Consider the following 13,834-nt stretch of genomic DNA (forward strand, 5'->3'; position numbering starts at 1 on the left):
ATTAGCTAGCATTAGCGGAATGCTCATTTTTAAACATTTAAAACTATAACTTTTTAACATAATTATGAATAATAAAAAAGAAACTATATTATTTCAGAATAAATCAACTTAAACCTTAAATAACTTTCAATATTTTACTTTCCATTAAAATATTTTCTTTCCAAAATAATACGAGTAAAAAATAAGTACAAGAAAACATAAGGCCATTGATAACAATAAAATAAAATGATCTGGAGGGCCGGATCCTTGACTTTTATGCATGTGATTTATACATTGTGTTTTGTTTTCAGGAATAATATTCAACCAACAGTTGAATTTTCTCAGCATTTAGATCACCAGGACATGATATGTATGTTCCTGATTATTTTGAAGTGAGCTAAGAAATGAATTCCAACTCTTTTCCCTCCAGCCGCCATTTTGGATGACCAGTCTGATTGTGGTCGTGGTGAACGTCTGGCGCTGGCTCTGGCGAGGGAGAACATCAACAACAACATCGAGGGCGCCTCCCAAGCGAGGGTGGAAGTGGACGTCTACGAGCTGCAGAAGGATTCCCAGTACGACACCACCGATACCAGTAAGCCCCAGCCTCTGCTTCATGTGGCCGATAAACTTTCCTTCAGGCGGAATCTGCTCCACATCCTGACATTTACCACGAAAGCTAATTTCCGTCATCTCGCTGTGGAGCACGATGTGTACACGAATGAGGAAACAGGTCAAATTGATGAGGCGTCGCACTCTATTCAACCAGTGCAGCAGGTGCAAATATTGCTTCAATGCTCAGTAAATATGTAAATTTCTGGCCCATTTACACAGCAGGAAGTGAAACAACCCTTCAGATAAACGACCCGGGGGAGTAAAATGTTCGGAAAAGGAATCAGCAACCCTATAATCTGCACCGAACCTCCTCAACTGCCACTTACAAACTCTTTTCTGAGAGGAGCTCGGAATTAGAGGGAGACATTTCAGTGGCAACTTTGGCAAGTGAAAATGAGCTGTAAATAAAGAAAAAGAGGAACACATTTCTAATCCACAATCGAATAAACATTTCATGACGTTTATTCATGACTCCATCGTGTTCTGATGCTGAAAATGTGGATGGTTTATTCAAATATTACATTTAAACACTTTTTTTGGTTTGAAATAGTTTGACTGCAATGCATTGTGGTCTATATTTGCTAATCTTGTGAGCATCGATGGATGCTAGTTTTTCGCAAAGACTTCTGGGAAATTTAGAGTGCACTTGATTTTGGAAATAGTAGATTCGGACGGCACTAGAAAATGGTGAGTAGGGGGGAATTCGGACAAACCTAAGACTCTTGCTAAAAACCAATTCTCATCGCCAAGTCGTCACATATTGACGTTTGGTTAAGGACGCCTCCACGTCACTTTTTGATGTTTTGGGCGTCCCCAACTCGCTGTTTCTAAAATCAAGGGTCCGCAACCCTCAGGACGAAGTAATCAGTCCGGTACCAGATGCTCACTCGTCCTCGGTACCCTAACCTTAACCCCCTTATTGGTTAATGGTACTTGTACCATTGGTATCGGGTTAGGGTTCCGGTACTGGGTTTTATTACCAATGCCCTACGCGCTCCGGTACTGGACTGATTCTGGAGGTCGGGGATTTAATGCCAGTACGTAGAAAAACGACGACTTAAGGACACCCAAAAGGTCAAAAGTGACACGGAAGAGTCCTTAACCAAACGTCAATATGTGACGACTTGGGAGTCAAAATGTGTTGGCAAAAACATGTTAAATAGGGGTGGAGACAAAACCAATTCTACGATAAATTAATATCATTATAAGTTATAAGTGTGACCTCACTGTGTAACTTATTCATTATCGCTAACATTTCTATATTTGATTATTAGTAGGCTAATTACACTGGTATTTTCTTCTGATATATATACATTTTTTTTATTTACTGCATTTCTTTATTTGGGAAATGAGTTTAAAATATCTGTGTGATTTTTTTTTTATTTTTTATTGTCTACAATTAATGCTTGAAATAAACATTTAAACCAAGTATTAAAACAATAGAATAAAAATTGATAAAAAAAAAACATTTAAAGACCTATAATTTTTCAACAGCATTGCAATAGATTTAAAAATCTGAATATTTTCAGTATTGTAGTTTCTAAAGAGGCAGTGTTTTAAAAAATGATGACTCCACACTGTAAAAGTTAACCTGTAATTTGTTCATTTAAAAATATTCGTTTTTTTTTTTTTTCAAAATACATTTTTGATAAAATATTAACCTAAAATTTCAATTTGATGAAAACGAAAAATCTTAAATGTAACAAATTACAGAAATTTTGTTGATTTTTCCAGGGGTTCATTTTTTACAGTGTAGACTCCTGGGTTTTAATGCAAAAAGGAAAAATCAAAACAGTTAATTAACTTAAAAAAACATATTCTGGGCTAATGCTGCATTTTGTAATTTAAGAATTTCACTTTTATTTCTCCTTTATAGTAAAATAGAAACACAAATTTATTGGCATTACTTTGATTTAAGCATAAATTGCAATAAAATGTAAATATAGCAATAAAATTGATTAATTCCTTTAGAGAAATAGCTATAGTTTTGAAAAATTGCCTTTTTTTAATGCATTTTCCTCAAACTATCCAAAAAATAAAGACCTTTGTAAATATAAGCCATCTTATTTTTGTGATTTATATACAAAATACTTTTATTTAATCGATTCTTTATGTTAGAAATCAGAGAAGTACCAAATCCGGGCGCCGATGTCCACAGTTTCAGAGGGACACTTGATTAACGGCAGCAATATGTTGATGTTTGGATCTTTTTAGGGCTCAATCAACAGCTCTCTGGTGACATGGCGTCCACGGAACAGACTGCAGGACAGATGGATCATGGCAGCGTTTCACCGATTCCTGCGTGTTGAGTGTCACAGTGACCTGAGAGCTCGCAGCGTTCTGCCCGAGCAGCTGCGGCTGATGTTTATTGATTATGAACTGCAGCGACATGAGAGGAGACATCCAAAAGGACAAGCATTTATAGGTTGCAACAAGAAAAAAATAGCTTTTGAATGAAAATTGCTCCATATTTGACCTGAAAATATAATTTTAGCTCCAAAGGAGAAAGAAACAATGCAATGTTTCAATGTTTGAAGCTGAATTTTGTGCATTTTTTTCCAAGTATGTAGTTATTACGCTTAGACACAATAATTATGACCCTTTTAATAAGCATTCTTACCTTTATTTTCCATTTTTAGCTGTTCATTTGTGACATTTTTCTAAAAAAATCTGTAAATGAGAGTAAAAAAGTCTCAGAGTTTCACCTCTATCTGGATTAAATGAAGGCAGAACAAACGGTTTACGTAAAGGACATCTACAGTGTGGCTCATAAACAAGATATAGGGTGTGCTCTAGTTTTTGGGTGGGTGTCGCGGCGGATAATTTTTATGTGAGTCATTATGGGGCAGAATTAGATCCACTGTGTGCTGGATTTGGCCCTTTGGGTCACACATTTCCCTCGAGAGGGATAAAGTATGGCTGGAAGGGCTCACGGAAAGGTCACAATTCTTGTTATTCCTCAGCATACAGATTTTCCTGAGACATTTAAGCCTTGGAACACTTTTTTTTTCTCCTATTTTCAAAAATGCTGATTATTGCTTAATAAACAAACATTTTAGCATGACTTCAGAACATGTCAAAGTCAAGGTAGTTATATCCGGCCCTCCAGATAATTATTATCTGGATTATCTTGCACTTATATCTAACTGGAATAAATTTAACAAAATATATTTTTATCGAGAGCTAATTATTCAAAGTTATTTAAAGTCTAGGTTGATATATTCTGGAATAAGATTCCTGCCTTTTTATTATTTATATTTATGTTAAAAAGTTATGTTTTTAATGTTTTAAAATTGGTATTCTGCTATCTTTTTTGGACTATTTTGGCATTTACTAAGATTTTTTTTAGGCTATTTCGGAGTGTAGCTAATATTTTAGCTACATGCTAGCTAATTTAAGATTTTTTTTTTTTAATTTTCAGTCTGGTTTAAAGTTAGGCTAATATTTACATGCCAACTGTTTTGGCTAATTTAGGATTTTTTTGCCTATTTTAAAGAATAGCTAATATTTCAGCTACATGCTAGCTGATTTGGAGTTTAGCTAATACACGCTAGCCGTTTTAACTAATTTATGCCTTCTTTGGCTATTTTGGAGTTTAGCTAATATTTCAGCTACATGCTAGCTGTTTTGGCTAATTTTACTATTTTTATTTTTAAGGCTGTTTTGGAGTTTAGCTAATACATGGTAGCTGTTTTCGCTAATTTATGCTTTTTTAGACTATTTTGGAGTTTAGCTAATATTGCAGCTACATGCTAGCTGTTTTGGCTAATTCAAGCTTTTTTTCATTGTTGGGCTATTTTGGAGTTTAGCTAATATTTCACATGCTAACTGTTTTGGCTTATTTAGGCTTTTTTGTTTGTTTTTTGGGTTGTTTTGAATTTTTAGCTAATGTTTCAGCTACATTTGAGCTTTTTGGGCTAATTTAGGCTTTTTTTGTTTTTAGGGTGTTTTGGAATTAGGCTTATATTTACATGCTAGCTGTTTTGGGTAATTTAGCCTTTTATCTGTTTTTTAGCCTATTTTGAAGGTTAGCAATTTTTCAGTTACATGCTAGCTGTTTTGCTAACCTAGTTTTTAGTTTTTTTAGGCTAATTTGGCATTTAGCTAATATTTTTAGCTTGTTATCAGTTTCAGCGCTTTTAGTTATTTGCTTCAGTGATTTCAATTATTATATTTAGTTTTTGTAGCTTTGCTGTATTTTGTAAAATAAGATTAAAACCAAACGGAAGGAAATACTTCAGCTTATTCGAAATAGCTCTGCGTGACACAGAAATTTAAATTAACACACAAGATTTAAAAGAGAAATTATTTTTTAAAAAAAGGTGAAACTCTGATGGTACATTTGTTTTGGAAACTAAAAAAGTGAGTCTACATGACAAAATATCCAAAGTAAACTATCAATAAAGCAATAATAGACCAAATATTTAAGCCTTAAAAATCCACTTTGATGAAAAAAATTATGGTTGTTTTCGTGGCATTTTTTTTTCTGACAATAGAGGACATATACAAAGAAAATTAAGCTTCAACTTGCATTTCTGAGTATTTCGTTATTCAAGTCTGAGGCAGACAAAAAAGTTTGAAAAGAGTTTATTTGTTACGTAGAAATACGCTGGACGAACCACAAGCTCACCGTTCTGCTCCATTTTGATGCATCCACTTGTAAACAAATAGATCCATGAACGTCTTTGTTTTCCTTGTCTGGGATGGAATCTGGATCCAAACTGTTCGACTGGATTGCTCTAATACCGCTAAACAATCAATAACATATATCCACGTAAATAATTTTTAAGAATACGATTTAATATACAAGATAATTTATGCCTCTTACGTCAAAATGATATTGAAACTGGAACTAAGTTTAATTTTTTTATAATAAATGACATACAAGAGAAGACATTTGAAGTAATTTTTCTTTTAACATTTACTTCATTTATAACTTGTATAATTGGACAGAATATTTTATTATGGAGAGCAAAATATTGAAAGATATTAAAGGTTTAAATTGATTTATTCTGGAATATTCTGTTTATTCATATTTATGTTTAAAAAGTTACATTTTTAAAGTTTCCAAGGTTTAACAATTTGGTTTTTGATGTGTTCCAGAAATATTTGCCCTTTTTAGCCTACCGTTGGTTTTGGTTTTTGCCCCCCAAGTACATCTATAATTATTTACCCACCGAACTGAAAAACAGCCAATTTTCCTTAATATTCTTGGGTTTTAACTTTGTTTATTGTCCTAAAAGAGCTGTTTCTGATTCTGGACAGAACTGTGTTTCAGTATTTATAGTGGCTTTACCTGAAATAAACTCTGGTTTCCCTCCGTCTCCCTCCTCAGTGTGCCAGATCTTGCCAAAGGGAGTGGTGTCTGTGATCGGCCCGGCCTCCAGCCCTGCCTCCGGCTCCACCATCAGTCACATCTGTGGGGAGAAAGAGGTCGGTGACTTCTCCACACCACAAATAGGACCAGTTCAGTGTTTCTGTGCAGTCCTGTCAATCATTCTGTACCGTGCAACTTTCTCCTAAAGCCAGTACATTCAATCCCCGAGAGGCATAAACAACTTTATATGTTTGCCACTTTGGAGCTTAATGATGTGGGTAATAATGCACCAGAACATTTGACCCTCAGGGACTCTTACAAAGCACAAAATGTTCCCTCCAAATCACAAACAGGTGCTGCTGTTGGCTTTCTTCACATTTTATACACTAAAAATGGGTTTCTTTCCATATTAATTTAGTCCTGTATTATGAAATCTTTATACACATAAACATATAACTCAATTTGCGTTAACAGAAATGGCTCAGTTGTCTTTTAAAAAATAAAAGTCCTATTTTTTTATTTTTTTAAAACTGGAAGTGAAAATTCTGAACATTTTAAATCACATTTTTATGATGAACTGAAGCAAATATTCAGACATTGGACACGAATCCTGTCAGATATCAGCTGGATCAGGCGGTACGTGTTAGTGACATTTTCAGGTCAGCTCTCAGGCAACACTTCAGTCTTTTTTTTTTTTTTTAGCTGAGGTGACGACTTTTGGTTTAATCTGTTCTTCCTGTTAAGACTACATCCAGCCTGGTGTCGTCATCGCCACATCGCCATGTCGGACGTGTCTCTTTGTGATTGGACGACTCCTGTAGATCAGAGCAAAGTCACTTTGAACTAATTTATCTTCCTGCTGTTTAAACTTCCCCAGAGGTCACTTAGGTTATTTTATATTTTGTTACAAAATGTTTATCCTATTTGGATTGAATAGCCTTTTATATTTATTTAAATATTTTCACTGAATTAAAGGTATCACACAGTCAGATGGACAGATTATCATCTTCTGCTTGTTCCTTAAAGGGTAACCAAACAGGGAAGTTGGAGGCTGACTCCGCCCACAGGTGAAATTTGAACATCCAGTCAGAGGGGCGGGGCTTCGGAACAGGACTGTTATCATTACTTGGTTTGACCAATCACAAAATTCCAACGTAATACTTCGTTTCAACCTATAGGGGGCAGCAGACAGATGGTGCTTGACTATATTTTCAAGAATTAAACAAGTTTATCTGTCAAAAATTTTCACATTCACTTTTAAAGCCTCATTTATAGAGGTCAACAGCCAAAAAGAAAGTTGATTTAGGTTTTGGTTTTCCCCATGACAACTTTTTTATAAGAAAAAAAAAAATCTCATTAGTGTTTTAATTATGATTATGAAGTTTTTAACCAAAATACCACCACCTAAAGGTCTTAAAAACCATTTTCATGCTGTTTTGAACCCTCTGTCTCCAAAATCTCCTCTGAGGGGGCGTGGCTTTTGGAGCTGAGCTGAGCAGCCCCGCCCCATCTCAGATTTAAAAGGAAGTAACACTCGGAAATGCAAAAACAAAGGGATTTCTTGTTACATTTGTTCTCTTTCATAAGAAAAATACCACACATCCATGTTAAAAAGTCAAAAAACAGTATTTTCATCGGAGGGAAATTTAATTTAAAGCACAATTCTTACTTTGTAATTCTCTCAAAATGGAAATCTTTTCACGCTAAATTACAGTCCGATAGTCAGATATCATTAATGATCGAAGGCTTTCTTTGATTTTCAGATTTTTTTTACCTGTACAAAAACTAGATTGTCAGGGTGTACCAAACACAGATGAGATTTTTCAAAATAAAAGTCAAATCTTTTTTGTCACATATATGCATACAATGTACGATATGATGTGAAATATATTCCAAAAGAGTACCAGGCCTAAGTATAAGAGCAGTAAGTATAAAACAGTATTTTAAAAAAGTATAGAAAAGAAATGTCAATATATGACAATATAGGCTACTATCAGGGGTCTGCAACATGTGGCTCTTTGACCATTGTGGCTCTCTGGTTAAAGTAAATAAAACATTTTTAAAAACTATAACTGTAAAATTAAGTAAATAGTAAAGTAAAAAAATAAAACTTGAATTAAGGCATTTACTAACAGTTGAAGGCCATGACGTATCAGAGGCTTTTTGACAGATTTTAGAGTGCCAGATTTTCTATTTTTAAACAAAGTCAAGGATTTTAAGTGTTTGTAAAAAAAAATGTCTGAATTAGCTCAGATTTAGATTTAGATTAGCAAATCTTTTGCTGCATTTAGACAATCTTGTGACACAGGATGTCTTTTATTTTTAAAGGAAATCTCTGACAATTCTTAACAATTTCAGGTTTTGAAAAACACAAATCCTTCTTTTTTTTTCTTTTTGCCAAAATAATTGTTTATAGTTATCATAACAGTAACATGAATATAAAAATAAATCAGTGATTTTTTTTAAATTAAAAAAATTCGTAAAAAAAAAATAATAATAAAATAATAAAAACCAGGGCTCCTCAAATCTATATTTTTTGAATAATTCATTTTTGTAGTCCTTACAGACAAAAAAACTACAAAAATATTGAAAAAAAAGATATATAGCATTGCCTGCAATAATGCTAATGTGAATGTTGTAAGCTAAATGTAGCCGCTGAAGATGCTAGTGCTAATAGTTGAGGAAAATACTTAAATTGATAGTTGAAGTGGCCAAAGCTAATAGCTGAAAATGCTAAAGCTGATATCCAGCTAAAATATAAGTGCCAAATTAGTCTAAAGAATTGAAAAAAATCCTAAATTAGCCAAAACAACTGCTGAAATATTAGCTAACCTCCAAAATAGCATAAAAAACTGAGAATATGCCAGAATTAGCCAAAAAAACAGCTAGCATGTAGCAGAAACATTAGCTACCGGTAAATATAAAATTAGCCAAAGAACTGGTAAAATGTCTAATTTAGCCAAAACAGCTAGCATAAGGCTAAAATGGTAGCTAAATACCAAATTAGCCTAAATAACAAAAAAAGTCTAAATTAGCCTAAAACAGCTAGCATGTAGCTGAAATATTAGCTAAACTCCAAAATAGCCTAAAAAACTGAGAATATGCCAACATTAACCAAAAAACAGTTAGCATGTAGCTAAAATATTAGCTAAATGTAAAATTAGCCAAAAAACTGGCAAAATGTCAAATTTAGCCAAAGAGCTAGCGTAGGGCTACAATGGTAGCTAAACGCCAAACTAGCCTAAATAATAAAAAAAAGCCTAAATTAGCCAAAAAACAGCTAGCACGTAGCTGAAATGTTAGCTAAATGTAAAATTAGCCAAAAAACTGATAAAATGTCTAATTTAACCAAAACAGCTAGCATAACGCTAAAATGGTAGCTAAACGCCAAATTAGCCTAAATAGCAAAAAAGTCTAAATTAGCCAAAACTGCTAGCATGTAGCTGAATTATTACCCAAACTCCAATATAACCTAAAGAACTGAGAATATGCCAAAATTAGCCAACAAACAGCTAGCATGTAGCTGAAATATTAGCTAAATGTAAAATTAGCCAAAAAACTGACAAAATGACTAATTTAGACAAAGAGCTAGCATAGGGCTAAAATGGTAGCAGATTGAGAGAAAATGTGGAAGTGAGCCATTGTTTGGGGACCCCTATTTATAATCTACCACCTGTTTTTTTAATGTACTTCCTATGACTACAGCATTTTATTTCTTGTCTAGGTAACTTTGGGTGTTTTTATCCCTCAGATCCCTCACGTGAAGATTGGTCCTGAGGAGACTCCCAAGCTGCCGTATCTCCGCTTTGCCTCCGTCACTCTGTACCCGAGCAACGAGGACATGAGTCTGGCCATCGGCTCCATCCTGCGCTCCTTTGGTTACCCCACAGCCAGCCTGATCTGTGCCAAAGCAGAGTGTGAGTCTCTTTCCGTGTGTAAACGCTAATATTTGAATACAAATGTATTAATTTAGTTCCTCTGTTTGATGGTGGGAGCGGAGGCGTATCCATTTTTCTCTCCCCCAAAATAATTGATTTCAGCACAGCTGCGGCTTTGTGGGAATCCTATGAGCTGAACTGGAGACTCTACTTTATTATTCTTCCTCCACTCCCCCGTATTTCTGTTTGCGCTGCTGGAATCCTGTGCTTGTGCTGACTGAGCGAATGTGCCGTTCCAACAGTCGGAGTTTGTTCACAGCGAGCGGTTATTCCGTGTTCACTGATGTCACTCGGTGATAAATCTAATCTGAGCTCAGGTGTGGCCGGGAAAGCTTCAACCTGCTGAGGCCAGGTCTGCGGAAGACCTTTGAAACAGGCATGTGGTATGTTAACGCAAGACTTCAGCTTCAAGTTCTTGAAGTCGGAAAGTGAAACCTAAGAGGGTCTGATTTGTTCCAGCACTTTCTGCTAAAGTAATAGAACTGGAACTGTTGTGATTGGCAGGGAAACTCAGAACATAAAAAAAAATATTCCAAACAAAGCCACAGAACCTTTACAGTACCCCTCCCCAAAGGGGCAGATCCCAGATGTCCAAAACCCTAGGATTAAGGGACATGGAAGAACAAAACAGAAAAAGATTCAAAATGAATCTAGAATCTGCATGAAAACTTTAATCTTTGGATGCTTTAAAGTTATTTTAGAAATGAGGAACAACGTGGTCCATTTATATTTTTTATATATTTATATTTTCCCCCAAAACTGTGTAACAAATGGGCGGTACAGTGGCTATAATCAAGTGGAAATATGTTATCCCAACCATATTGAACTGCTAATTTTAAAAGTATTTGTTCATTGAAAAAATGTTAAAAAAAATCAGCAAATTTTTAAACAGTAATTCAGATTTTGTGCCCCAGTTATTTATTTTTAATACTTTTGCATTATAATGATCTTCTAAATCAATAAACTAGTTTAACACGAACATTTTTACCAAAGTAATGGTCTCCTACATAAAATATCACTCGATTCTTAAACATGTTTGCATTTTATTTAAAACAAATCATCTCTAAAAATTCTGATTTTATGTCTTGTTGCTTCCTCCATCCTTTAAATCTCCTTTTTAGCACTATATAAGTGACTTCCTATCTTTTCTTTTACCCATTGTTTCTTTCTGTTTCCGCCCACCGTCGCTCATTGTTTTTATGTGTCTCAGTCTTTAGCCGCAGCCTTGGCACGTTTATAGCAGTGTTTTAACAGGCCTGTAGTGATGTCATAAAAGGCGCCGTCGGCCATTTAAAGCTTGCAGGGCCGCCGTGAGGACTTTATGGCGACGATTACTTGGCTCACTTGTGCCGCTTCTGTCAGAAGTATGAACCCAACCTGCTAAACGGAGGACTCTGATGCTGGAACTGACAGAAATGCAGGACGCTCTTATTGAATATTAAAGGCCTAAAAATCCTAAAAATATATGCTTTAAATATATGTATATTGTGTGTGATTTCACATTGTGACTATTTCCCAAAAAATAAAAATCATGATTAATTGCGATTATTTTTGTTTTTAGGTTTGTGATTAATTAGTTAAATTTTTTAAATTGATTACTGGCTCTAATAATAATATAGATTAATTTCTGCTCTTTTCTTGTATTTTTTTTCCCACTTCTTGTCTTTATTGTCTAATTAATTCATTTTTGACCTGTATTTTTATTTATAGTGCAAAAAAAAAAAACCTGAAATTGCAATTAATTGTCATTATCTAATCAAAAAAGTTAACATTTAATGTTTTAGAGCAGGAAGTGGAACTCAATCACACAAGGGGCCAAAATCCAAAACAAATTAAACATAAAACAGGATAAACATTTATTGAATACAATAAAAACAATTTTTTAACTTTAAAACCATAACGTTTAAAAATAATTATAAACTAGCTATTTAGCATTAATGCTGTAAGCGGAATTTGGCTGTTAGTGCTGATAGCTAAAGATGCTGAAATTGATAGTTTAAAACGCTGAAGCTGATACGCAGCTAAAATATTAGCTAAATGCAAAATTAGCCTAAAAAAGCTAACAAACAAAAAACTTAGGTTAGCTAAAACTGCTAGCATGTAGCTGAAAAAATAGCTATACTTCAAATAGCCTAAAAATATGGAAGAAATAATAACTAAATTTGCAAAAACAGCTAGCATGTCGCTGAAATATTAGCTAAAGTCCGAAATGGGCTAAAAAAAACAAAAAAAAACGAGATTAGCCAAAACAGCTAGCATGTGGCTGAAATATTAAACTCCAAAATAGCTCAACATTTTTTTGCCTTATTTTTAGGAGCTCAACCTCCTAATACATGTTCAAAAAAAGTCAAATATTTGTGTATGTTTGCAGAAAAAGAATAATTTCAAATAATATCCACTGTTTTCAGGTGAGTATTATTATTTTTGCAAAATAGCTCTTTTATTTTGTTAACCATTTTTCAGTAAATGACATTACTTTAGAAAAATATATGTTTATGTTCATTAAACCCTTATTTTCCTTTAAGATATATTCTTTTTATCTTTCATAGTAAAGTTGTTCAGCTTTTAAATTCACTACATTTAACAATCGATGAGACATTTACACCTCTGAGGTAGAATTTTTATCCGGTTTCCTATTTTCCACACAAACGTTCTTCCGTGAGACATTTCTAAATGTGCACATTGTTTTGGAAGAGGTCCAAAGAGTCAGAAAGTTTGAGAGGTGTGAAGGATTCCTTTTTTATCATCGTCTTTCTGCTGGTCTGAGCATCCACCAGAGATCTGGACCCGGAACAGCTTGTTGTATTAGTGCCACAAGGTTGCTGTCTATTAACCTGCAATCCAGGATTAATGGTGCAGGTACGGGCTTATTAATTCTCATTTTAAAAGGCGAACATCAGTAGAAATGGTGATTGATTTCTTTTGCCCTACAGCCTCACAGAGAAATGTGTCTGCATAATTTTAAAGCTGTAAGTGCCAGAAACATTAAAGCGCAAACAATTCCTGAAGTTTCATTTTTTCTATTAAATCTGACAATATAGTTTTATTGGTCACCTGATCTATATTTTTATCTTTAATATTCAGTTTATATTGGAATGTAAAAGGTGTAATTAAAAATAAAAATCAGATTTTTTTTAGTATGTTTTCAGACAAAATATGTATTTTCTAAAACCCTCTACTGTCCAAAGAGGAATTATAATGATATATATATTTAATTTAAAATAATAAAATAAATAAATGAATAAAAGTAAAAAAAAAAATCAGAAAATGAAGATAATTTATTTGTTTGCAGTTAAATTATTTTAACCTTTTTAATTTAAACTAAATTATTTCACTTTTTCCAAAATAAATCCATTTATATCTGTTTATAGACCAGAGACTTAAACCATTCTCTGAGGATAGTAAAGAAATGGAGTTTTAGCATAATCCCCTTTATCACAGTCTGTTTATTGCCCATTTTAAAGCAGCCATAACTGTTTACTGCTATTGTTACGCCCCCTACAGACACACCTGACTCAGGTCTCTAGGGGGAAAATACAAAAGGGGATCATAACATAAAAACTGGACACCAGTAAGAATAAAAGGAACACCGTTTATTAAATAATGGAATTCCTGAAATGAAAGAACAAAACAACAAAAAGATAAAATAAAATTATTGGAACCTTGACCAAACATAAAATAAGTTAGTGAGACTGTTGATCAGTCAGCAGCTCCCTAATAAAGACGGCAGAACCAAAATCTAACTACCAAAAAACAAAAAAACACACAAATCAGGACTACCAACCTCAAACTAAAACAACTAAACCCAGCAATAAAAGACTGCTGAGGACAACGAGTGGATAAAGAATGAAACACTGACTCAGTCTCATTATTTTAGGAAGTTTATCTTTTTCAAGTCCGATTACCCTAAAACAGGGAAAACAAAGGCCATTTGGACTTGATTTTGTACTGATCAAAACCTTTAAGAAATTTGGATTTGCATTCA

General features: G+C 33.9%; 1 protein-coding gene across 1 annotated transcript in view; it reads left to right on the forward strand.

The window, feature by feature from the left end:
- LOC112162444 (glutamate receptor ionotropic, kainate 5) overlaps positions 1-13,834 on the forward strand; it is a 104,825-nt gene that overhangs the window by 18,790 nt on the left and 72,201 nt on the right. The window contains exons 2-4 of the mRNA XM_024298231.2: positions 410-574; positions 5,930-6,027; positions 9,663-9,828. Coding sequence (XP_024153999.2) covers positions 410-574; positions 5,930-6,027; positions 9,663-9,828 — 429 coding nt within the window. The remainder of the gene's footprint in view (positions 1-409; positions 575-5,929; positions 6,028-9,662; positions 9,829-13,834) is intronic.

The sequence above is a fragment of the Oryzias melastigma genome, linkage group LG11, assembly GCF_002922805.2.
Source record: "Oryzias melastigma strain HK-1 linkage group LG11, ASM292280v2, whole genome shotgun sequence".
NCBI classification, from domain to species: Eukaryota; Metazoa; Chordata; class Actinopteri; order Beloniformes; family Adrianichthyidae; genus Oryzias; species Oryzias melastigma.